Raw genomic sequence first — 26,450 nt, 5'->3', positions numbered from 1 at the left:
TTGGTCATAACTTTTCTTCCAAGGAGTAAGCGTCTTTTAATTTCATGGCTGCAGTCATCATCTGCAGTGATTTTGGAGCCCAAAAAAATAAAGTCTGACACTGTTTCCACTCTTTCCCCATCCATTTCCCATGAAGTGGTGGGACTGGATGCCATGATCTTTGTTTTCTGAATGTTGAGCTTTAAGCCAACTTTTCATTCTCCACTTTCACTTTCATCAAGAGGCTTTTGAGTTCCTCTTCACTTTCTGCCATAAGGGTGGTGTCATCTGCATATCTGAGGTTATTGATATTTCTCCCGGCAGTCTTGATTCCAGCTTGTGTTTCTTCCAGTCCAGCGTTTCTCATGACGTACTCTGCAAAGAAGTTAAATAAGCAGGGTGACCAAATACAGCTTTGACTTACTCCTTTTCCTATTTGGAACCAGTCTGTTGTTTCATGTCCAGTTCTAACTGTTGCTTCCTGACCTGCATACAAATTCCTCAAGAGGCAGATCAGGTGGTCTGGTATTCCCATCTCTTTCAGAATTTTCCACAGTTTATTGTGATCCACACAGTCAAAGGCTTTGGCATAGTCAATAAAGCAGAAATAGATGTTTTTGTGGAACGCTCTTGCTTTTTCCATGATCCAGTGGATGTTGGCAATTTGATCTCTAGTTCCTCTGCCTTTTCTAAAACCAGCTTGAACATCAGGAAGTTCACAGTTCACATATTGTTGAAGCCTGGCTTGGAGAATTTTGAGCATTACTTTACTAGCGTGTGAGATGAGTGCAATTGTGTGGTAGTTTGAGCATTCTTTGGCATTGCCTTTCTTTGGGATTGGAATGAAAACTGACCTTTTCCAGTCCTGTGGCCACTGCTGAGTTTTCCAAATTTGCTGGCATATTGAGTGCAGCACTTTCACAGCATCATCTTTCAGGATTTGGAATAGCTCAACTGGAATTCCATCACCTCCACTAGCTTTGTTCATAGTGATGCTTTCTAAGGCCCACTTGACTTCACATTCCAGGATGTCTGACTCTAGGTCAGTGATCACACCATTGTGATTATCTGGGTTGTGAAGATCTTTTTTGTACAGTTCTTCTGTGTATTCTTGCCACCTCTTCTTAATATCTTTTGCTTCTGTTAGGTCCATACCATTTCTGTCCTTTATCGAGCCCATCTTTGCATGAAATGTTTCCTTGGTATCTCTAATTTTCTTGAAGAGATCTCTAGTCTTTCCCATTCTGTTGTTTTCCTCTATTTCTTTGCAGCTCATAAAAACTGAAGACTAGGAATGGATTGGTTTAGGGTAAGCTATGCCCAGGAGTTCAAATGATGTCAGGGCTTCCCTTTCTCAGTTTCTCTGATTCTTTCTGCTCGTGGTCTCCATTCTCTCCTACTGCTCATGTCTTTCTCCTCATAGCTAAGGAAGATAATTTACATTGTCTGTTAAGGTCAAAATTCCAGAGAAATAGATTTTTTAAAAAAATCTCCTAGGATAACTTCATAGAAATTTCCAGAATAGATGCTGATTTGCTGACTTGTTTCACAGGCCCACTAGGTCTGTCTGACTCTAGAGTGCATACTCTTCACCACTGAATGCTATCTTAGCACTTAAAAAAAAAAAAAAAAATATATATATATATATATATATATATATATATATATATTTTAGTCTGCCTTCTTATTAGAGTCTAAGCTCCTCAAGGACAAAGACTCATTTATTTTTTACCTGGTGCATCTATCACTGTGCTTGGCATATGGCATTGGATGCATTTTTTTTTTTTAAGTGTGTAGGAGTGAACTGAAATAGATAAATCTAAACTCTAACGGATGATGTGTAAACCAAGTATATTCAGTATCTTGTAAGTGCAACTAAATAGTTTAATAAGAAAACACAAGATAGATGAATTAAAGGGTGGAAAAAAATCATGGAGCACTTACACATGGTTTCTGTAAAGGTAAATCACACCCAACTAGTCTACTAGAGTTCTTCAAATATGCAGATAGAGAAAAGGACAAGGTGAAACCAGCAGACTTTATTTGGCTTTTCAAAAAGCCTTTTGATAGATTTCCACGTCAAAAGCGTTTAGAGAAATGGTGACACCCTCAGATTTTAGAATGCTGTTGTTGTGTTGTTCAGTTACTCAGTCATGTCCAACTCTTTGCCATCCCATGGACTGCAGCATACCAGGCTTCCTGGTCCTTCACCATCTCCTGGAGTTTGGTCAAACTCATTTTCACTGAGTTGACGATGCCATCTAACCATCTCATCCTCTGTCCCCTTCTCCCCTGCATTCAATCTTTCCCAACATCGGGATCTTTTCTAATGAGTTGGCTCTTTTCTAATGAGTTGCCAAAGTACTGGAGCTTCAGTTTCAGCATCAGTCCTTCCAATGAATATTCAGGGTTGATTTTCTATAGGATTGACTGGATTGATCTTCTTGCAGTCCAAAGGACTCTCAGGAGTCTTCTCCAGCACCACAGTTCAAAAGCAACACTTCTTCAGCACTGAGCCTTCTTTATGGTCCAACTCTCACATCCATACATGACTATTGGAAAAACCATAGCTTTGATTATACAGTCTTTTGTTGGCAAAGTAATGTCTCTGCTATTGTTGGTATTGTTTTACTTTTGCTTGTTAAATTGTGTCTAGAAAGCAGAATCTAAGTCAAGCAATGAAGATTTGGAATAAATGGGAAACTGTAAATATGTGCATGCTAAAGTCACGTCCAACTCTGTGCAACCCTACGGACTGCAGCCTGCCAGGCTCCTCTGTTCATGTATTTCTCCAGGCAAGTGTACTAGAGTGGGTTGTCATGCCCTCCTCCAGGGGATTCACACCCAGGGATTGAACTCTTACATCTCCTGCACTGGCAGGTGGATTCTTCACCACTAGTGCCACCTGGGAAGCCCGAAAGTGTAATAGTGGGGACCTATCTTATGTAATGTTTTGTGAATTATCAAAAGGTGGTTAGGACAATGAAATTTTTAGTTTGCATATAGTAGGTCTTCCAGTTAGTGTAATATTTAGCTAAAGACAAAGGCAAAAGAATAGAAAATAACGGTAGGTGTCTTGAACTTAGATAAGATTCATTTATGCATTTTCAGGAAGTAGACCCTGATGCTGGGAAAGATTGAGGGCAGGAGGAGAAGGGGACGACAGAAGATGAGATGGCCGGATGGCATCACCGACTCAATGGACATGGGTTTGGGTGGACTTCGGGAGTTGATGATGGACAGGGAGGCCCGGTGTGCTGCAGTTCATGGGGTCACAAAGAGTCAGACAGGACTGAGCGATTCAACTGAACTGATAACAGTACAGGGGAACAGGATGTGGGCTCCCAGAGACAAACCTTTGCTCCAACTAGATGGGCCTATTTCCCTTGTATTTTCTCACTTTTCCATGTACTTATCTCCTGTCACCACACACACACACACACACACACACACACACACACACACACACACGCTCAGTTGAAGAAACCCCTACCAGTTAGAAGCGATATTTTTTCCTGACAATGGAATGCTACAATCTTTAAACCTTTGAGGACTGGGGTTGAGGAAAGATGCATGGGTTGAAAGGTTGGGGGAGGGGAAAATGAACTAATACCAATTGGAAAGAAGTATCTTTGCAAGGCAGTAAGGCGGTGATGAATGAGGACAAGAAAGATACATCTAATCTGAAGAAAGTCCAGAGAAAAGCAATGATCACATTCATAAAGTCCTTTCCTTGTTAAAAAAAAAAAAAAGAAACCTAAATCTTCCAACCAAATGTGAAATGTATAAAATAATAAAGGACCAAGAAATGGTTAAAAACACATCGTAAAATTTGAAAGTGCTCTTAGTGTTTTAAGCTTAGAGATGGTTTGAGAACAAGAAGACTTGGAGGCATGACTTAGAAAACTTGTTTCTCAAAGGATGGGTAGAGATTGACAAAGCAAGTACTTTCAAGAGGGATTTAAATAAATTCCCAGAGGACAAATACACGATGTATTGAAAAGCCTGTCGGAGAACTGTGAGGGGTAATTTGTCTGATGACCAGGGTGAGAATGTCTGGGTTCTAGTCTTGGCTTGTCCACTTACTAATGCAGCATGTACGCCCGGGGGGGCAAACGACTTAGTATTTTCGAGTCTATTTCCTTAGTCGTAAAAGGATACTTGTCCTTTTTCTTGTAAAAGTAAGCTTGTAAAGGATACTTGTAATACTTGTCCCCACTACCTCAAAGGGTGGGGTTTTGGTGTTCAAAGGAAGCCATGCATTTAACAGTGTTTTTGCAAACTGTAAGGTGTTCCATAAATATGTGTTTCGTTAATGCATCGCTGAAACTCCCAGACGAGGGGCATCTGGGGAGAGCGATTTGGCTCTCCCACGTGGCGACTGTGAGCTTTCATCAGTTCTTATCCCAGGTTTATGGGAGTATCTTGCTGAGGAAAACTTTTCAGTGTCTGACTTAAAAAAAAAAAAAATCCTCTATACAACTAGCAAGATGGTGTTTGTAAAAGTATCATACAGACAGGGCTTAAGATAAACTGTCAAGAAGTCACCCAAGCGCCAAGACTGTAAAAAAAAAAAAAAGATATTTCCGCGGACGTAGCCTTCGTTTTGAGAAAGATGCAAGGTGAGTTCTAGATCAGGATGCCAGCCGCCGAATGGAAACAAAAATTGGTAGAATCGGTCGTCCGGTAACGTTGTTATTATAGTTCCATTCTGACAGATTTAAACGATTTGCCACAGTTCCCCAGAATAAGCAGGATACAAGCAACCAACTCCGAGGAGAGAGCGGGAATAATGCGCGCGCACTCGACTCAGACCGCTCCCGGGTCCCGTGAGCGCGCCTCCCGGGCCAGCCCCGGCGCGCGCGCTGCCGGTGGTCCACGTGACCCCGGGCGCGGCGACGGCGAGGACGGGCGGGGGCTCGGGCCGGCTCCGCAGCGCCGCGCAAGCGCGCCAGGTCCGCGCTGAGCCGAGCCCCTCCTGCCCGCTCCAGGCGTCAAAATGGCGGCGAGGGGAACCTGGAGAAGCCTCGGAGCCTGAGCTACTGACAGGAGCGGAGAGGGGGGCGGCGGCGGCGACGGCAGGAGGAGGATGGCCCGGGGCGCTGGCGCCGGTGCGGACGGCGGTGCTGGTGGTGGCGGCGGCGGGGGCGACGGCCGCGGTCCCAGCGGCGGCAGCAGCAGCGGCAGGAGGAGCCTCCGGGGTGAGTGTCCCCCTCGATGTCTCCGAGGCTGTGAGGCGAGGCTGTGCCCGGCGCGGCGCGGCGCGGCGCTGGGCGTCCCGGCGGGGAAGGGTCTGTGCGTGAGCGGCGGGGGCTCAGTGCTGGGGCCGGGCCGCCGCGCGGCGCCGCGGGGCGGAGGGAGGCAGTGGTCCGTCTGGGGCTAAGGCGGCGGCGGCAGACTGACCGGTCCTGGTGCGCTCCGAGGGGCGGGCTGCGCTGTGCGCCGCCGTTCCGGGGGGCTGGAGCCGCGAGGTGTGGCGCTCCCGAGCTGGGATAGCGGCCGGGCCGGCTCCCGACTCAGGGCTCCGAGGGGCGGGACCCGCCGCTCCCTGGACGCCGGGAAACCGCTCCCGAGACTCGGGCGCGCGTTTACCCGGGCTGCCGGGCTGGACCGCCTGGGGGTGGGCGTGAGAGCGGCCGGCCGGCTTCGGGGGTCGGGGAGAGCAGGCCTGGGGACCGCTGCTCCCGTGGAGAAGTTGGATTGTCCGGGTAAGTTACTGTTTCGGGATCGAACTGGAATTGGCTCTTTGGTAGGTTGGGAGAGGGACGAGACAATACAGAGTGTTTGATAAAGAAGTCTGTGCTTGGAGTACTTGAAAGGCTAAAAGCGTGCATTCAGCATCTCGTCATTTGCACAGATGTTTATTTACTAGCCTTGCCCCGAAGATGAGAACTTTCTCTCTCAGTTTTCGAGGGGGAAGCTCTGAGCAGTGTTGCTCCTCTTTTGAAATACAATAGCACCTCTTCATATACCAGCACAGATAATAAGTACTCTGGATTAGGCCTAATTTGCAGAAGCAGCCTTGGTTTTTACCAGAAATCTGTTCCCTCTGCTAAAATATCTTACCGTGATAAAGAAGTAGACATTTTTACAATCTTTTGTCTCTCAATGGCATCCATTTCTTTTAGATTGCTGAAATCTATTACTTTCTTCCTGGAGATGTGGAAGAAAGATTTGAAACTGCAAGAATCATACGCGTTAATGGCAGCTGTGACGAAACTTGTCCTAGAATTTTGAAGTCAGAAAAACCTTGAGCGATCTGGTGTGACTTGTTTTAGAGCCGGGAAACTAGGCTCAGGGAGATGAGCTACTCGCTGTGGGTCCTGCAGCTGGCCAGGGATTGGACCAAAACGGGGATCTAGGCCTCTCTCCGCCCCATTTAGAGAGCACTTTTCACTCACTGCTGAACCCCCTGTTCTTCATTGATTGCATTCTTCACCACCATCCTCCCTGGGTCTTTGTGCAATAGAGTTGAAAGGAGAAGTCAGAGAGTGCGCCTCACGCTGATTCTTGACAGTTGCTGTCAGTTACCACAAGTAACTGATGAAGATTTTTTTCCTGACCTGAATTTAATAAAAACCAACTGACATTTCATTTAGAGTTTTCATAGGCCTGTGACTGTATTTCTGTCCACTTATAGCATTGCTCGTGTTTGCATGCATTCAGTAAAACCATAGGTTCATATTCTGTCCCGCAAAACCTAACTACTATATCGTTTGATTCAGCAATACCAGGTTTTAAACAGGTTCTTTGTATCAGACTCTCATTTTAGGCTTTAAAATACCTGTGTTATACCACGTGGTTTCCACATAATCGCAGCAATTTCTGTGTTGTGTGTCACAGATTAACCTTCAGAGACAGTCATGTCACATGATTCTGATTTCGTATTCTAGTCATTGAAACACACACACCAAAGTTGTGCCTTTTGTTCAGTTACACAGGTGATTATTGAAGATCTGTTCTGTATTTTGCAATATTAGGTGCTGCAGAAGAAAGAAACAAGTGTAATATATAGACTTTGCCCTCAGAAAAGATGAGATGTACCCCTCTGAGCCTAGAAAACAATCTAGTTAAAGTTCTCTCAGTACAAAGAATGCTGTACGTTTCCTGGTTAAAGGGAGATGAGTGAGGGCTCAGGAGTCTAAATAACTTCCTGGAACACTTGAGACTTGAGCTGGCTTCTGTGAGGGTTTAGATTTACAGAGAGATTGGAGCAGTTACTTTGTGGGGGAAAAGCAAGAGTATAAGGTGGAGATTAGTTTTAAGGGAGGGGAAAAGAGGAAAACTTGGATGAGCTGACCACTGAAGTTCCTTGGGAAGACATTAGACTATTGAAAGGGTATCTGTTTGTAGAAGGGTTTGAGTGCCAGATTGAGGAGATTTGGATTTTTATCCTCTTGTGCAAGATATGGGGAGTCTTTTAAACTTTGGAGGCCAAACATTAGTTTGATAAAACTGCCAAGATGCACCTGTCAGTGATCCATTGATTGAGTTAGAATAAGGTTGAGTGGGATGAACCAGGGAAAATAGTAGCTGTTGCAGTACTTGGGTAGGAAGAGATTGGATCCTAACACTAAGATAGAGTCCCTAGAAAAGATGCACAGCAAGTATAATTTTGTTGTTGTTTTTATCATGGTAAAATACACATAACATAAAGGTTGCCATCTTTACCAGTTTTAATTGTACATTAAGTACATCCACTTTGTATCGCAACCACTACCACCACCCATTTCCAGAACTCTGTTCATCTTTCTCAACTGAAACTCTGTTCCCAGTAAACACTTAACTCCCACTTCCTTTTATGCCCAGCCCATGACAACCACTTTTCTGCTTTCCTTCTCTATGAATTTGAGTACTGTATGTATTTAATATAAGTAGACTCATACAATATTTGTCCTGGCTTATTTCACTTAGTTAGCATAATGTTCATCCAAGTTGTAGCATTTGTTAGAATTTCCTTCCTATTTAAGGCTGAATAATATTCCATTGTATGTAATCTGTTAGTTGATACTTTGTATGCTTCCACTTTTTGGCTCTTGGACTAATGTTACCATGTACATAGATGTGCAGGTATCCCAGTCCTTGCTTTCATTTCATTTGGGTATGCTGCTAAGTCGCTTCAGTCATGTCCGACTCTGTGCGACCCCATAGACGGCAGCTTACCAGGCTCCCCCGTCCCTGGGATTCTCCAGGCAAGAATACTGGAGTAGGGTGCCATTTCCTTCTCCATCATTTGGGTATATATCCAGAAAATTTTACATTCCCACCAGCATGGGTCAGAATTCAGTTTCTTCACATCTTCATCAATACTTGTTCATTTCGTTATTTTGATAACATCCATCCTAATTGGTATGAAGTGATATCTTATTGTGGTTTTCACTTGCATTTCTCTATGATATTTGCATCTCTTGTGCTTATCAGCCTTTTGAACTGGAGAAATAATCTATTTAAGTTCTTTGCCTATTTTTTAAATTAAGTTGTTTTTCTGTTGAGTTGTAGGAGCTGTTTGTATTTTCTGGATGCCAATCCCTTATCAGATATATGATTTTCAAATATTTTTGCCATTCCATGCATTACCTTTTCACTCTGTGGTGTGTATTTTGATGCACAAAAGTTTTTAATTTTAATGAAGTCCAACTGATCTAGTTTTTTCTTTTATTTTGTTTATACTTTTGGTGTTAAATCTGTGAAATTACTGCCAAATCCAGTGACATGAAGCTTTCCCCTTTTAAAACCCTTCTAAGAGTTTTGCCCTCAAAAAAACTCTTATAGTTAGCTCTTTACATGTGAATATCCAGTTTTTCCAATACCATTTGCTGAAAAGACTGTCTTTTTTCCATTGAATAGTCTTGGCATCTTTGTCAAAAATTACTTGATCATACATTCAGGGATTTATTTTTGAAATCTTCTATTCCATTTTTCTGTATGTCTGTCTTTATGCTGGTACCAAACTCTTTTGATTACTCTAGCTTTATAGTAATTTTGAAATCAGAAGTATGAGGCCACCAACATTATTCTTTTTTGAAATTGTTTTGGCTATTTAGGGTCCCTTAAGACTGTTCCATATAAACTTTAGGATAGATTTTTCTATATCTGCAAAAAATATGTCATTGGGATTTTTTTGATAGGGATTGGATTGAGTCTTTGGAGTGGTGTTGACATCTTTTCCAGTCTTCCAATCTATGAACAACAGATGTCTTTCATTTATTTGTATTTAATTTCTTCCCACAACATTTCGTAGTTTTCAGTATAAAAGTCATCTCTTTGGTTAGGTTTACTCCTAAATACTCTTTTTGGTGCTTGTAAATGTGATTTCTTTTTTGGATTGTTCATTGTTACAGAACACAACTCATTTTTATGTGTTGATTTTGTATCCTTCAACCTTTCTGAATTCATTTATCCTAAATAGGTTGTGTGTGTGTGTGTGTGTGTGATCTTTAGAATTTTTTATATATAAGATAATGTTATCATCAAACAATAATAATTTTACTTCTTTCCAATTTGAATACCTTTTCTTTCTTTTTCTTGCCTAATTGCTCTGGCTAGGAGTTCCAGTATTATATTGAATAGAAATGATGAAAATGAATATCCTTGTCTTGTTCCTCATCTTAGCGAGAAAGCTTTATATAATTTCCTTATATTCCTGGTTTGTTGAGTGTGTTCACAGGTATGTTTTAAGAAAAGAAAATTCAGTTTCAGGTGCTGAGTTTCTGCCTGGTGAAAGTTTTGTGGTCATAAGCCATCCATTTTACCTGTCTGAGGCCTGATTTCCTCATCTGTAATAAGAAAGAAGTACAGACACAGGCAGTGTTTACACAGCAACTTTGCCGCCTTATTTTTTATTCCATTCTTTCCCTCCCTGTTACTACTTCCTTACGAGTCTGAGTCTGGACTGTTTATCGAATGGCCTACCAGCTGAATCGCTGCTGTTTGTTCTCCCACTTTCCCTCTCCTTCTCTGCAGTTCTCTATATTGCTACCACACTTTACCAAAAAAAAAAACCCAGTTGAAGGATGTTTCTTTTCCACCTAAAAAACTTGTGTTGAGTTCCCATTGTCTACTGGATAAAGTCCAAACTCACAGAAGTTTCATAAACTGTGTCCAACCATAGATTTCCCATCACTCCAGCCATGCTAAACTGTTTCTCTTGTTCCCTGTTCTGTTTTTAGTGTGTTTATCCCAGTGTTTGGAGTTCTTTTTCATTGCCATCCAGGAGACTCTTAGAAGATGACTCATCACCCATTTCAGCGGTAGATTTTGATTACACCAAGCCAATCAGCCCGAGGCATTCCCCCGTAAATTATTGTTTGTCCAAGTTAAACTGGACAAGGAAAGAGAGATTCTATTTTGGGGGAAGAAGGTTTTTTTCCCCTGTTGTATGTGAACAAGAGAACAGTGTTAGTGGCCACTGGCAGCTGTTTTGTGACCACAGGGAGTGATGAAGCAAGCCCTGAGGATGGCAGAACTGAGAGGTAGAAAGAATGTAGGTCCATGATAATACAATTTTAGACTCCTGTTGTGCTGGGCCTGGGGCTTTCCCTATGGTGGGATTTCTATTCATGAATAAATCCCTATTGTGTAAGCCAGTTTGGGGTTATTTGCAATTAAAAGTCTACCGATTCTTAGAGCCATCTTTATTCTTCAAGACCCAGTTCAAAAGTTGCTTTTACCGGTAATCATATACTCACTCCCTTAGTACTTTGGACCTTTCTTCCAGTTCTTATTGTACTACATTATCACCAGTTGCTTGTACGTTTGACTCCTCCACATAACTCTCTGTACTTGGAACAGAAGCCTACAGAATGTGGCATCATAGTGTCTGGTAAATTGTAGAGAGTGAGTTGTTGGGATGAAATAATAGCATGAGAAAGTGCTTTGTAAACAATCTTTTAGTAAATTTGAGATATATTATTGTATTTAAAACTAAAGTGAGATGGAAAAATCAATTAGGCCAGGCATGCAAGGTGTTCTTTGCTTGCCCTTGTTTTCTAAAAATAGTGACAAAGATTAAAAGTTTGACAATCTCCTCTGGCTACAATTCCTTAAATTTTATGAAAATCTTACTTACTAAAGCAGAAATCATGGAATGAGCAATAATGAATTGTGTTGTTAGTGTGTAATTTCCTTTCTTCTTTAGGGGGAGACTTAATGCCAAAACAACTTCAAGTATAGTGTATTTTTTCCTCTGAATTCTGAAATTGTGCTGTGAGCTAAGTCTCTCCGGTCGTGTCCAACTCTTTGCGATCCCATGGATTGTAGCCTGCCAGGCTCCTCTGTCCATGGGATTCTCCAGGCAAAAATACTAGAGTGTGTTGCCTTGCCCTTTTCCAGGGGATCTTCCCAACCCAGAGATCGAACCCAAGTCTCCTGCATTGTAGGCAGATTCTTTACCTCTGAGCCACCAGGGAAGCCCATTCTGAAATTATACTTACTTTCTGTTTTATCTAGAGTTTACTTCAGAGAAAAATTCTATAATATTCTTCTTAAGACTTAATTATTCTTGTCTTCAGACTTTTCCCAAAATATTTCTTGCTTGCTTGAGACAAGACATGAGAATTTTCTGGTTAGCAAAAAAGCTTTGTGGCAGAACTAGGTGAGTTTGTAGTGAATGTTAGTAATAGCTTATGACAGATAAATCTCATTATAGCCTTGATTACAGAGTCATAGTTCTGTCACATGCTTCAACAGTAAAGTCTGAGAAAGGAGGAAGGATGGGGAAGTAGAGTTAAAATTCCCAACTTGGTATACTTCTCCATCTGTTGGCTTCAGTCAGACAAAAGTCTGACATGGTGATTTGTAGTTATTTTTGAAACAAGGTAAAGGAGAATACAGTATACATGAGAAATTGTAGTGTCGTGTGTTGGGGTAGGCAGGTTTGTGAGCAGCCTTCACGTTTTGATGTCTAGTTGTTTGTTTCCTCTGTACCTTAGTTTCTGCATCTGTAAAATGAATAGTATCACCTTCCTTAGAGTTATTCTTTGATTAATTAAAAGAGTCTATGTGAAAACACAACATAGTGTTCTGAACAGAGATGTTCAGGCATCTCTCTTTTTCTCTATCAACTTTTCCACATTAAGTGAATGTCTTTAATGCTCTTTGGATTTCAACTTTTGAGAATTGAAGCCAAGAACTCTCTTCTTTATGTGTGCATTCTTTCTATCCTGTGGGCTTATTAACTCTTGAATGAGACCAAGTTTAAGCAAAAGTGTGTGTGTATGTTTAGCAAAACTCTAAAATAAGGTTCAAACTCCCTTTCATAGGTCAAGTGGCTTTTTGTTATCCAGCCTCTGCCGCCTCTCTGGGCTCGTATCTTTACTACTGCCAAACCCCTTCCCTTTCGCACTCTGCGTATAGAATTGCTTTAAGTTCCTTAGTGAACCGAGTTTCGTTCTTTCCTTGGGCCTTCACATAGTCAGTTTCCTTTGCTGTTTAGAGCTTTATTTTGGTATCCCCCCACCTCCCCCCATTACCTTCACCAAGAAAAAAGTTCACACTTATAGTCTTAGATCTTATCTCAGATGTTACTTTCTCAACAAGCCCATAAGGTGAATACTTCATCATTAGACACAGAGAAGATAAACAGTTTGCCCAAGATCACAAACTTTTTAAATGGATCTGGATCCAAACCTAGATAGTTCAGCCCTAGAGTTCATCTTCACTAATTTGTGCTTCCTCTACATTGTAATTACCTATTTACCAGCTTGTGTGTGTATGTGCTAAGTTGCTTCAGTGATGTCTGACTCTGTGTGACCCCATGGACTGTAGCCTGCCAGGCTTCTCTGTCCATGGGTTTCTCCAGGCAAGAAGACTGGAGTGGGTTGCCATTTCCTTCTCCAGGGGATCTTCCCCACCCAGGGGTCAAACTGGCATCTCTTACATCATCTCCTGCTTTGGCAGGCAGGTTCTTTACCACTGGCGCCACCTGGGGTCGTTTACCAGCTTGTCCTTATATAATTTAAAAAAAATATTTGACTGCACCCAGTCTTAGTTGTAGCGTGCGGTATCTAGTTCCCTGACCAGCGATCAAATTGGCCCCCCATATTGGGAGTGTGGGGTCTTCGCCACTGGGCCACCAGGGAAGTCCTATCCCTAAATAATTTTGAAGCAGAAATTACGTCTATCTTTTTCATTGTTATATCCTTGTAAGCCTATTATTAGCACATAGTTCATGCTTGGGAAACATATAAATGAATGAAAATTCTCTTGAGAGCAGAATTTTTTTATTAAATTTCTCTTAGTACTTTTCACATAATGCATGTCAGTAAATAGTCTTTTCATGCTTATGATACAAAGTGAAAAGTATATGATCAAGTTCATTGTGTCTTTGAAATATTTTGCACTTTGTACCAAAGGTAGTTCAAGCTCCATTTTTATAGTCACTGTTAACTCCTCCTGCCCTTTTATAGCAGTGTTACTTGGCTTCTTAAACTGGTGCTTTCTTTTGTAGGCCTCCATGTCACATGGTATTCCAATGAACTATTAAAATTTAGATTATTTGTAACTCCTTTCTAAATGGTACCTAAGAGATTTTATAAATTATAAATTTTATAACTAGTACATGGACTCTAATCATTTATATCTATTAACCTTTTAATGGGTGTGATTGCTGTACATATTTGGAACTTAGAAAAAAATAGAAGTACCCACATTTTAAACCTTGGTGGTATCCCAAAAGATAAATGGTTTATCTGTTCACAGGGTAAATAATGATTTAAGGCATACACGTTGTCATTCGTGTATATGGGGAAAATTGGAATGTTGTATTTCATTATGCTTTTTCAAATAAGTAATATCTTGAAGCTATCCAGCTTCGTGCTGTAATCAGGGTCACTAGGATAGAGAACCAGAAAAGTTCTTTCTCCCTGAATGTTCTCACTTTACCAAAGACTTTGCCTCTTTGGTTAGTCATTCTCTCTTTTGTATCCACTGTGCTTTAGTACAAGGTTTCTCAGCTTTGGCACCGCTGACGTGTTGGATCAGATCATTCTTTATTGTGGGGCACGGTCGTGTGCATTGCAGAATGTTTAGCAGCATCCTCAGCCTCTACCCACTAGGCTGCAGCAGTGCCCTTTCTCATCCCTAGCTGTGACAGCCAAAAGTGTCTCCTCAGCCTCTACCCCCTAGGCTGCAGCAGTGCCCTTTCTCATCCCTAGCTGTGACAACCAAAAGTGTCTCCAAGCATGCTAGACGTCTCTGGGGGAGCAGAGTCACCCAGTTGAAAACTGATGCTTTACTGCATCTTCCCTCCTCATTTGTTATGATTCCCCCTCTTTTTCATACACACACCTTTCCATACTTTCACATCCTCTCTACCACTGCCTCACTTCTTGGCACCTTTTTACAGTCTTTCTTTGAAAAGAGTTATAAAACATCTGCTCACTCCAAGTTTTTGCTTCCGCTTCAGTTTCGTCTCTTCAGTTGTATGAAACGACATTTTTCTGGTTTTCCTTTACATCTCTGGCAGCTCCATTTTGGTCTCCTTTATCAGCCCTACTCACTTGGACAATGACGTAATTTTTGCTTCTTTCTTACTTTTTCTGATCTGGTCTACTCGTGCCTTTCTTGCTTCATTTCTTTGTATGTTGTCTCTCGTATACCCATTAATTCTTAAGCTGTTCTTTCTATTGAAACACCCTTACCTGTTCTTCTTTCCATTTAAATTCTAACAGTCTTCAAGAACCAAAGCAGATGTCATCTTCCCATGAAAGCTATTTCTAATCACCCTCCTCTAACTTCATGCCATGATCCTGTTCTTTCTCTCGTATTCCGCTTACAGCTTTGTGTTATTCACGTCCTGGAATATGTCCTGCACTCGACAGCAGGCTCGTTTTTGTTTCTCTGACGGTACCTGGCTAAGTGCCCTGCACATAGTCGGTGCTCAGACAATTGTTAAAGCAACGCTGAGGAGGTAGCAGTAGAGTGGAAAGGATTTAGTAAAAACGGTAATGACCTGAAAGGTTGCCAAAAGTAGGAGAAAAAGAAGAAAAATGAAGAAAATTTAAAACTGATCATAGAATACTTTACATTCTCTCCTTTCGTGGTTTCTGTGATACGGGCCTGATTTTATTCTCCATTCTAAGCACCTGATTTATTAAGGACCCATTATGAGCCAGGCTGTCTTCAAGGTAATTGGAATACAAAGTTATTTGAAAAGGACACAGTGCCAGTACTGTAGGAACTTAATCTCTTTGAGGATGTAGAAATCGTAGCAATTATTTGCCCCTACAGAGTGGTAAGTACTGAAACTGAAGTGTATCCAAAACTTTCTGGTCACACAGAGGAAGGGGGCGACTTCTCATTTCAAAGTAAACCTCACTCATAGACCACTTCTTAACACGCAGCCTATTCTGGTCACTGCCCAGCTGATTAGGGTTTTCCATGGTTTCCTTAACTGTGTTCTTTCCCAGCTCCCCAATCATAGGCATTTCCTGTGCCTCAGAACTTAGCCTTCCGTTCATTCTTTTATATCCTTTTCTTCAGGAAATGGATATATTGATAGCTTCAAGACTTCAGCTGACAACTTCCAAATCCATACCAGCTACAACAGAACATTTTCTGTTGTGAAATAATAGACAAGTATATAAACAATTTTAACTTACCTTTTTACTAAGTTATTTTGAATCTGACACTGCCATAGTCATGAAATAGAACAGTGTAAGCATGAGCAAGCTTCCCTGGTGGCACACCTGGTAAAGAATCCACCTGCAATGTAGGAGACCTGGGTTCTATCCCTGGGTTGGGAAGAGCCCCTGGAAAAGGGAATGGCTACCCACTCCAAGTATACTTGGGCTTCCCCTGTGGCTCAGCTGGTAAAGAATCCATCTTCAGTGCAGGAGACCTGGGTTGGAAAGATCCCCTGGAGGAGCGCATGGCAACCCTCTCCAGTATTCTTGCCTGGAGAATCTTCATGGACAGGAGCCTGGCGGGCTACAGTCCATGTGTTCGCAAAGAGACACGACTGAGCACCTAAGCACAGCACAAACATGAGCAAAGCCTCACTCAGTGCCTTGTCTCAATCACAATCACTTTAAAGTTAGCTGTCATTCTGCTTTTTATGGTAATTGCTTCTATTAAAAAAAAAAAAAGATTCTCTATACCTGAATACCAACTATATATTTTTTCCAAAACAGTATAGTTTCATTTTGAAAGACTGGAAAACAGTGGTGGAGGGAGCCATCTCTCTGTATTCCATTTTGTTCTTGCATTGAAATCTGTAAGAACATCCCTGGGTTCACTAGGAGGACTGAGTATATAGTGATACTCATGGATATCATTTATTGCAGCACAGGATACAAAACAAAATCAGCAAAGAAAAAGGGCCCATGAGGCGAAGTCCAAAGGGAAGCAGGCACAAGTTTCCAGGAGCTCTCTTTTGCTGGAGTCACAGAGGTCACACTTAGTACTTCCAGAATCGACTTGTGACAGCACAAGTGACATATTGTCTACTAGGGGAGCTCATTAGAGTCTCAGTGGAGTGCCTAGGGTTTTTATTGACGGCTGGTCAAGTAGGCATCCACTATCTAACATGTATCAAAATTCTAGGCTCCCAGAAGGAAAGCAGATATTGAGCATAAACCATACTGTTGGCACAAACAGTTTACGTATACAGAGCTGTCCTTATCTGTTAAGGAATGGTAGAAACACAGAAAGTCCAAGGTCTTGAAGACCAGCCAGGGCCAGCCTTTCAAGCAGTTTTTAAGCCTGTTGTGCTTTTTTCTGCCTGATACTTTTTAATTCAAAATTTAAATAAATGAAAACTCAGTTTTCGTATTGTATCATTTTCTCTTAAAATGTATCTGCACTAGCAGAGTGCAAGCCTTTACTTCATACTCCCCTGCTGTCATATGATTGAACGTATGTTCTATGGAACACTGTACATGGCCTGTTACCGGTTTTTCTTAGAAAGGTTTTCATGATTGATTAAGGTTCAGGAAGACTGAATTAAGCAATTAAACAGACAACTTTCACAGGTCTCTTGGCCTTTTGGAGTGATGTGTGTGGCCTGGCCTCCTCCTACCTGTCTTCCCTCATCTTACAGTATCTTGCTTCCGCACTTCCCCTGCATCAGCTACCTTGGCCTTCTTGCTCTTCCTGGAATTTGCTAAACTGTTGACTCTGCCTTAACTATCCAGTATCACATCACTACTACCTCTGTCAATAAATAATGTCAAGTGTTATTTGTGTTTCTATATTATTTATATTTATGTGTTTAAGATCTCTCTTCTGTATGCTATGTGTGTTCTTTTTATGTCTTATGGGCTTATTCATGTCAATAAATCAACTTATTCTCTCTCATAGCAGCCATGCCTTTCATGGCATTTATCCCAGGGTATAATTTTATTTTTGTAATTATTTCCAAACTTGGAAAACTCAGCAGTGGCCACAGGACTGGAAAAGGTCAGTTTTCATTCCAGCCCCAAAGAAGGGCAATGCCAAAGAATATTCAAACTACCACACAGTTGCACTCATTTCACATGCTAGCAGGGCTTGCCTCGTGGCTAGGCTGGTAAAGAATCTGCCTGCAATGCAGGAGACCTGGTTTCGATCCCTGGGTTAGGAAGATCCCCTGGAGAAGGGAAAAGCTACCCACTCCAGTATCCCTGCCTAGAGAATTCCATGGACTACAGTCCATGGGGTTGCAAAGAGTCGGACACAACTGAGTGACATTCACTCATGCTAGCAAGGTAATGCTCAAAATTCTTCAAGCTGGGCTTTGGCAGTATGTGAACCAAGAACATCCAGATGTACAGACTGCATTTAGAAAAGGCAGAAGAACCAGAGATCAAATTGCCAACATTTGTTGGATCATAGGGAAAGCAAGGGAATTCCAGAAAAACACCTACTTCGGTTTCATTGACTTTGCTAAAGCCTTTGACTATGTGGAACACAACAAACTGTGGAAAGTTCTTAAAGAGGTGGGAATGCCAGATGACCTTATTTATCTCCTGAGAAACTGTATGCCGGTCAAGAAGCAACAGTTACAGCCTTACATGGAACAGGCTAGTTCAAAACTGGGAAAGGAGTATGACAAGGCTGTATATTGTCACTCTGCTTATTTAATTTACATGCAGAGTACATTATGCAAGGTGCCCAGCTGGATGAAGCACAAGCTGGAGTCAGGATTGCTGGGAGAAATATCAACAACCATTTAGAAAGATGGTAACAATGACCCTATATGCGAGACAGCAAAAGAGACACAGGTGTAAAGAGCAGTTTTTTGGACTCTGTGGGAGAAGGCGAGGATGGGATGATTTGAGAGGATAGCATTGAAACGTATATATTATCATATGTGAAGCGGATCGCCGGTCCAGGTCCAGATTCAACGCATGAGACAGGGTGCTCAGGGCTTGTGCACTGGGATGACCCTGGGGGGTGGGATGGGGAGGGAGGTGGGAGGGGGTTTCTGGATAGGGAACACATGTGCACCCGTGGCTGATTCATGTTGATGTTTGGCAAAAACCACTACAATATTGTAAAGCAATTAGCCTCCAATTTAAATAAATTAATTTTTTAAAGTAGAAAAAAAAATCAACAACCTCAGATATACAGATGATATCACCCTAATGGCAGAAAAAAAGAGCCTCTTGATGACACTGAAAGAGGAAAGTGAAAAAACTGGCTTAAAACTCTGCATTCAAAAATCTAAGATCATGTCATCCAGTCCCATCACTTCATGGCAAATAGAAGGGGAAAAAGTGGCAACAGTGACAGATTTTATTTTCTTGGGCTCAAAAATCACGGCCAATAGTGACTACAGCCATGAAATTAAAAGATGTTTGCTCCTTGGAAGGAAAGTTATGCCAAACCTAGACAGCATATTAAAAAGCAGAGACATCGTTTTGCTAAAAAAGGTCTGTATAGCCAAAGGTACGGTTTTTCCAGTAGTCATGTACAGAAGTGAGAGTTGGACCATAAAGAAGGCTGAGTGCTGAAGAATAGACGCTTTCAGATTGCGCTGGAGAAGACTCTTGAGAGTCCCTTGGACTGCAAGGAGATCAAACCAGTCAATCCTAAAGAAAGTCAGCCCTGAATGTTCATTGGAAGGACTGATGCTGAAGCTTCAGTACTTTGGCTGCCTGGTGCAAAGAGTCAACTCATTTGAAAAGACCCTGATGCTGGGAAAGATTGAGGGTAGGAGGAGAAGGGGGGCGACAGAGAATGAGAGGGGTGGATGGCATCACCAACTCAGTGAACATGAGTTTGAGCAAACTGTGGGAGATAGTGAAGGAACAGGGAAGCCTAGCATGCTACAGTCCGTGGGGTGGCAAAGAGTTGGACATCGCTTATGGACTAAACAGCAACAACAGATTGTTTAAATGTCCATTTTTATCACTTGATTGTAAGCAATATGAGAACCAAGATATTTTGTTCATAACTATAACCATCAATACTTAACATAGGGCACATAGTTGGCACTTTTAAGTGTAAAATACTTTACATAGTTAGGATTTGCGGCCAGGAGTTCGTACTTATTGTATATGTTTGATTGAACCTCTGTTAGATTAATTCATTGTTGGTGTGCTGGAATTAATTCATTGTTGGTTAGACTGGAAGCAGAGACCAAGATTGATTTGTGACAATCCAAGGAAGATACTGAACTGTGAGTTAGTCTGAGTGGTTTGCAGTGGGATTGGTGAACCACCTTGTTACAGTGGAGAAAGATGAGGGAAGATGCGACGCTGGGTGTCCAGATGTCTTTAGCAAACAGCATATGAGTAGATAGGACTAATTAGGTTTCTTCTCCCCAAAAGCATCCTCCTGTTAATCTGAATAGCCTCTAATTAAAATAAATAAGTTACATTAAAAATGAAATAGCTATATAACTCATAGGATCAATACAGATGTAAAACTCTGACAATAAAAAATAAAATAAAATACTGAAAAAAATATCCATTTTGTTTCCAGGCAACACCAATTAATTTTATTATCTTCATATTAGGAATTAATTTCTTAAAATTAGCACACTGAATTACTTAATAATAGCTGTGCTGTAAAACTCTTTATCTAATGTCAGCTTTCTGCTGTGTTTGAGGAGTGTTTACCTACATAATCTAATTTGGAGAAGACAACAAAAATTAAGAGAACTTTTTTGTATGTGATGTAAAAACATTTACAGCAGGGAATGTGAAACCCAGATGTTACAAAAAGAAAAGTTTGAAAAAAGTGACTGTATAAAAAATTTAAACACTTATGATAAAAGCCATCATAGTTTTAAAAGGCTAATATAAATATTCTGCCTTGATATTTTAATATTAAAAAGTGTCACAAATTAATAAAAAGAACAGCTACATAGAATAATACCCAAAGATTATAAAGAGACTAATAAATACACTGAAATTCAGTTTCTCATATAATTTTTAATATGAAGATTAAAATAATGAGATCATTTTTCCCCCATCAGATTGACAAACATTAATAATGACCAGAGTTTTGATGTTCTAACACAGAGTTGGTAGGAATGTAAATTTGCAACTTTCTGACCAATCTCCTCATCAGAAATATATATACCCTTTTATCCAGTATGCTATTTCCTGATACTTATTCTAATGGCATAAGTTACAGTGGTTAAAGATAGAGGTAAAAGGATTACAGGACTGTTTATAATATTGAAAAGTTAGAAATGATTCTCAATATGTTTTGGTAAAATAAATTATGGCATATGTACACAATATTTGCTGCTGCTAAGTCGCTTCAGTTGTGTCCAACTCTGTGCGACCCAATAAAAGGCAGCCCACCTGGCTCCACCATCCCTGGGATTCTCCAGGCAAGAACACTGGAGTGGGTTGCCATTTCCTTCTCCAACGCATGAAAGTGAAAAGTGAAAGTGAAGTCGCTCAGTCGTGTCTGACTCTAGCAACCCCATGGACTGCAGCCTTCCAGGCTTCTCCATCCATGGGATTTTCCAGGCAAGAGTACTGGAGTGGGGTGCCATTGCCTTCTCCGACACAATATTTTCAGTTCAATTCAGTTCAGTCGCTCAGTCGTGTCCAACTCTTTGCGACCCCATGAATCGCAGCACGCCAGGCCTCCCTGTCCATCACCAACTCCCGGAGTTCACTCAGACTCACATCCATCGAGTCAGTGATGCCATTCAGCCATCTCATCCTCTGTCATTCCCTTTTCCTCCTGCCCCCAATCCCTCCCAGCATCAGAGTCTTTTCCAATGAGTCAACTCTTCGCATGAGGTGGCCAAAGTACTGGAGTTTCAGCTTCAACATCATTCCCTCCAAAGAAATCCCAGGGCTGATCTCCTTCAGAATGGACTGGTTGGCTCTCCTTGCAGTCCAAGGGACTCTCAAGAGTCTTCTCCAACACCACAGTTCAAAAGCATCAATTCTTCGGCGCTCAGGCTTCTTCACAGTCCAGCTCTCACATCCATACATGACCACAGGAAAAAACCATAGCCTTGACTAGCCGGACCTTTGTTGGCAGAGTAATGTCTCTGCTTTTGAACATGCTATCTAGGTTGGTCATAACTTTTCTTCCAAGGAGTAAGCGTCTTTTAATTTCATGGCTGCAGTCACCATCTGCAGTGATTTTGGAGCCCCAAAAAATAAAGTCTGACACTGTTTCCACTGTTTCCCCATCTATTTCCCATAAAATGATGGGACCGGATGCCATGATCTTAGTTTACAATATTTAGGGGGTTTTAAAAGATAAAGTAAAATTTATATTGGTCTGTGTTTCTCTATCCCTGATAGTTTACAATATTTAGGGGGTTTTAAAAGATAAAGTAAAATTTATATTGGTCTGTGTTTCTCTATCCCTGATATATTATGAAATGAAAATAACTTTTTATAGAACTCTTTGTAAAATATCCCTACCTAAAACTATTTAAAGTTGATTTATGTAAAAAATGCTAGAAAGTCAAAATAGCTATCAGCTGTCTTTGTGAGGCAGATTTTAGGAAATTGCCGTTTGTTACACTCTCCTGTTTTTCTTTTTTTTCCAATTTAAACAACAAATGTGTAATTCTCATACGTGAATGGGGAAACATAAGTTTTGGAGTGGGTAGGCCTGAGAAGATTTAGCATGTATTTTATTTGTATATTATGATCTATAACCTTTAAAATGCAGGGTCAAAAGTATAAATCTCAACTTTTCAAACTCTAGTAATAGAAGGCAAAAACCCTTTTGGGGAGGGAAAGAAATAGACAACTAAAAATCAGATGCTAAAAATTACTGTTACCATATTTTCAATAAAGAAAATAAAATTATATTTTAACCTTGTAAAATAACAAAACTAAGAGGGGAGTGGGTATACACTGTTTGATGGCAGTGCCTATGTGCTGTCACCAAATAGCATGATTAGTTTTATATTCAAATTAGATTGTTGTTTAGTTGCTCAGTCATGAGTGACTCTTTGCAGCTCCGTGGGCTACAGCACGCCAGGATTCCCTGTCCTTCACCATCTCCCGCAGCTTGCTCAAACTCATGTCCAGTGAGTTGGTGATGCTATCCAACCATCTCGTCCTCTGCGTCCTCTTCTCCTGCCTTCAATCTTTCCCAGCATCAGGATCTTTTCAAATGAGTCAGATCTTCGCATCAGGTGGCCAAAGTATTGGGGCTTCAGCATCAGTCCTTCCAGTGAATACTCAGGACCGATTTCCTTTAGGATTGACTGGTTTGATCTCCTTGCAGTCCAAGGGACTTTGAAGAGTCTTCTCCAACTCCACAATTCAAAAACATCAATTCTTCGGCACTCAGCTTTCTTTATAGTCCAACTTTCACATCCATTCATGACTACTGGAAAAACCATGGCTTTGACTAGACGGACCTTTGTTGGCAGAATAATGTCTCTGCTTTTTAATATGCTGTCCAGGTTGGTCAGCAGGAAGGACTGTAAGTCAGAATGATTAGCCAAAGACAACCTGGAATTAATCCCATCACCATAAAACCCCAAGACTGGGAGGCACATGGCAGAGCAGTTCTCCTTGATTCTCTTACGCTACTGCTCTCTGCCTGGGTGCCCCTTCCCAATAAAATCTCTTGCTCAACACATGTGTCTCCTCGGACAGTTCATTTCCGAGCCCACTTTCTTGCCCTGGAAGGGATCCCCCTTTCTGCAACAGTTAAACATAAGCATTGAATAACTGTTTAGGGATTTAAAATTCAGCAAAACTAATTGTTCTTTATGCAAAGGAAATGTGTGGGTTTAGAGATAAATAATTAGGTTAATAATATGGAAGTCCTGTAGCTAATGGTCAAATTTGGAAACAGCCCCCTAAAATATTGTGCTTAAATTCAGAATAATTCACATGCTTGATGTCTAGGAGTAAAATATTTGTAACATGGTTCACTTCAACTTTTTGTTTTTTATTGACTATTTTCACTAAATGTTTGCCATTTTCTATTCTTGGCTAACCTACTTAAATATTGATATTAATTTTACATTTTAATGCACATCTGAATGCATAATTTCAAAGATTAAATGTACATTTAATTTTCATAAATGAGAAAATTGCTACATTTAACATTATTTCTAATAACTTAGTATCTCATTGAATCATTCTCTCACTGGTTTTGGTTTTCTTAACCTATTTAGAATGATGATCAGTAGTTTCCCTTGTGATTACTCCTACGGTCATGATTCCTTGAAGATTATCTTTTTAAAATCATTTGAAAAACTACAGCTTAACATATTTCAGACAATGCTGAATATGCATTAAAAAGCAGACATTTTATTTAAGAAATTATTTATAACGAGAAATATCAAGAATACCAAGAATATATAGTATGAATCTGCACTATAGTGAGAGTTCTAAGGACCAGACTCACCTCGTTTATCAGCATTTTCCCCCTCATTTTCTAGTTTTAAAAATTCTAATTGTTATCCTTAAAAGAATGTTGCATAGACTGGTGGAATGGGATGTACTTTTAAAAATATCCTTTTTAAGAATTCATTTTTAATAGGAAAAAAAGAGTAGCAGCAGGAGACTAACAAGCTGTTTTAAATTATAATAGGTTGTATTATAAAAAGGCCACATGGGCTTAGTAAGATGCTCCTAAGCCATACTCGAACAAATAATCTCTATTTGCAGTAACACAATTTAATTTTATAATAAAATGCAGTTTAACAGATATCTTTATTTAAAGTGAGTAAAAATGTTTTCTGACTTGTCTTTTTGTTGGTGGTACTGTTTTTAGACATGATCTTAAGCTACTAACCACAGGTCCACAATGTCTTATTTATAATTTGAAATTCTAAAAGTACTGAAAGCCTTTTTTTTTTTTAGGGAGACTCATTTAATGGCAAACACTGATAATATGACCTGAATACATTTGACAACAAAACCTAACCTGAAGTAACGTAGCTTAGTCTAAATATTTAATGTGAAAGTGAAGTAGCTCAGTCGTGTCCGACTCTTTGCGACCTCATGGGCAGTAGCCTGCACCAGGCTCCTCCGTCCATGGGATTTTGTAGGCAAGAGTACTGGAGTGGGTTGCCATTTCCTTCTCCAGGGAATCTTCCCGACCCAGGGATCGAACCCAGGTCTCCTGCATTGTAGACAGACGCTTTACCATCTGAGCCACCAGGGAGTATTTTATTGCAAAATAGGGGATGATAATTTTGCAAAATACGGGATAATATGACAAACTTCTCTGGGGTGTTTCCATAGTATACAGTAAATATTTCATATACCATATTATTTTCTTTTAAAAGAGGGAGAAAGAGAAGGAAAGGAGTCTGAATTTTAGAATATATTTAGCTCCAAAGGTTTCTACCTGATAAAGGATTATGGACTTGTGTTCTGAATAACACTCTTAAACTAGTATTTTGAATTGGTGGTGAACATTAAAATTTTATTGGTAAAGTAAAATTGAGAGACAGTATGTAGTACTTTATTGTTAAATTCTATAGATAGAGCTTAATTATCAAATATGTGGAAAGACTATATGAAAAGTAGAAAAGTTCACTGATTACTTTGTAGATACCAACTGTAAATAAATGTGTTACTTAAAATTAGATACTGGAGGATTGAGATAGGAGGAAGAAGATACTAGCAATTTCAGTATTGCTTATAGTAGGGAGCCAGTGGATAGTAGCCAAAAAAGAGGGAATTTAGGGTATTATGTAAAAATATTATTAAAGTTACCTGTGGGATAGGGAGAGACTAGGTTAAAGTAGACAGGGAGAGCAACTAGTCTTTGAGGATGTCTTTTTTTATGGTTTTGACTTTAGATTCATCTAAACATTTTGCAGACATATATAACAACATTAATTAAAAATATAGTGCCTAAAAGTCAAAAGTGAAATAAAAGTGTACTTCCAGTTAGTGATGTAATCACCCAAAGCAGACTGTTGCAAGTGACTTACGTACATCGTAATGTATAGGTATCTTGAGTTGGGTAATTCTGAGGGTAAAAAAGAATTGCCCCTCAGAAAGATTTTTGTTTATCATATTGCTGGTGATAGTGTTAACATTTTAAGTCTTGGCTATTGTGTGTATATTGTGAGATAAAAGAACAGTTACGAAGGGAGCTTTGAAAATAGGGTTTTGGCATGCGAGAAAGGAGAAACAGATGTACAACTAATAAAATTTAAGTGAAAACTCTCTAAACCTGAGTTTGGATTAGAATCATCAGTATATACTCATGTATGTATGTGTATGTATATACACGTGTATATGACATTTCCTAGCTCTGTGTACTAAAAAGGCAGTCAGCACCACTTAGCACCCAGATTGTGGTTTCTAAATAACCATTTCCCACTGAAAGGAAAGGAATTAGGGCTCCTTTAAATAGATGGCTGATTACAGGTCTAAGATAAGAAAAAGATAAGATATGCCTAGAATAAGGTATAACCCTAGAAAGCAAAGAAGCTCTCTGAGACAACTAACTATGGTTACAAAGTCTTGGGAGCTAATTTGAATAAGCTTCCACTGTCCAATCTGAGTGTCAGTAGGGATAACTACAAATAATTGAAATCTACCAAATATGTCTAAATCTGTGAACACATAATTGTTTTTAACTTGCTGATCATCTTTAGAGAAATGCTGGGATGTTAATTGTTTTGAAAATCAGTTGTTCAGTTGCTAAGTCATGCCTGACACTTTGCCGCCCCGTGGACTGCAGCACTCCTAGGCTCCCCTCTCCTTCACTGTCTCCCGGAGTTTGCTCAGATTCATGTCCGTTGAGTTGGTGATGCTATCTAACCACCTTGCTGCCCCCTTTTTCTTTTGCCTTCAGTCTTCCCCAGCATCAAGATCTTTTCCAATGAGTTGACGCTTCGCGTCAGGTGGCCGAAGTATGCTTCAACGATGGTCCTTCCAACGAGTATTCAGGGTTGATTTCCTTGGGATTGACTGGTTTGATCTTCTTACAGTTCAAGGGACTCTGAAGAGTCTTCTCCAGCACATTTCAAAAGCATCAATTCTTTGGCATCAACCTTCTTTATGATCCGACTCTCACATCTGTACATGACTACTGGAAAAACTATAACTTTGACTATGCAGACCTTTGTTGGAAAA

General features: G+C 40.4%; 1 protein-coding gene across 2 annotated transcripts in view; it reads left to right on the top strand.

The window, feature by feature from the left end:
* The first annotated feature begins 4,957 nt into the window (after positions 1-4,957).
* The window catches only part of BTBD7 (BTB domain containing 7), an 89,055-nt gene continuing 67,562 nt past the window's right edge, over positions 4,958-26,450 (top strand). Inside the window, exon 1 of one of the 2 annotated variants that reach the window (XM_059879350.1) lies at positions 4,958-5,180. In XM_059879350.1, the coding sequence (XP_059735333.1) occupies positions 5,069-5,180 (112 nt within the window). In that variant the 5' untranslated portion in view covers positions 4,958-5,068. The remainder of the gene's footprint in view (positions 5,181-26,450) is intronic. The other variant, XM_010817306.4, reaches the window with a different exon arrangement.

The sequence above is a fragment of the Bos taurus genome, chromosome 21 (assembly GCF_002263795.3).
Source record: "Bos taurus isolate L1 Dominette 01449 registration number 42190680 breed Hereford chromosome 21, ARS-UCD2.0, whole genome shotgun sequence".
Lineage (NCBI taxonomy): Eukaryota > Metazoa > Chordata > Mammalia > Artiodactyla > Bovidae > Bos > Bos taurus.
This window is presented reverse-complemented; position numbering and strand designations above follow the sequence as displayed.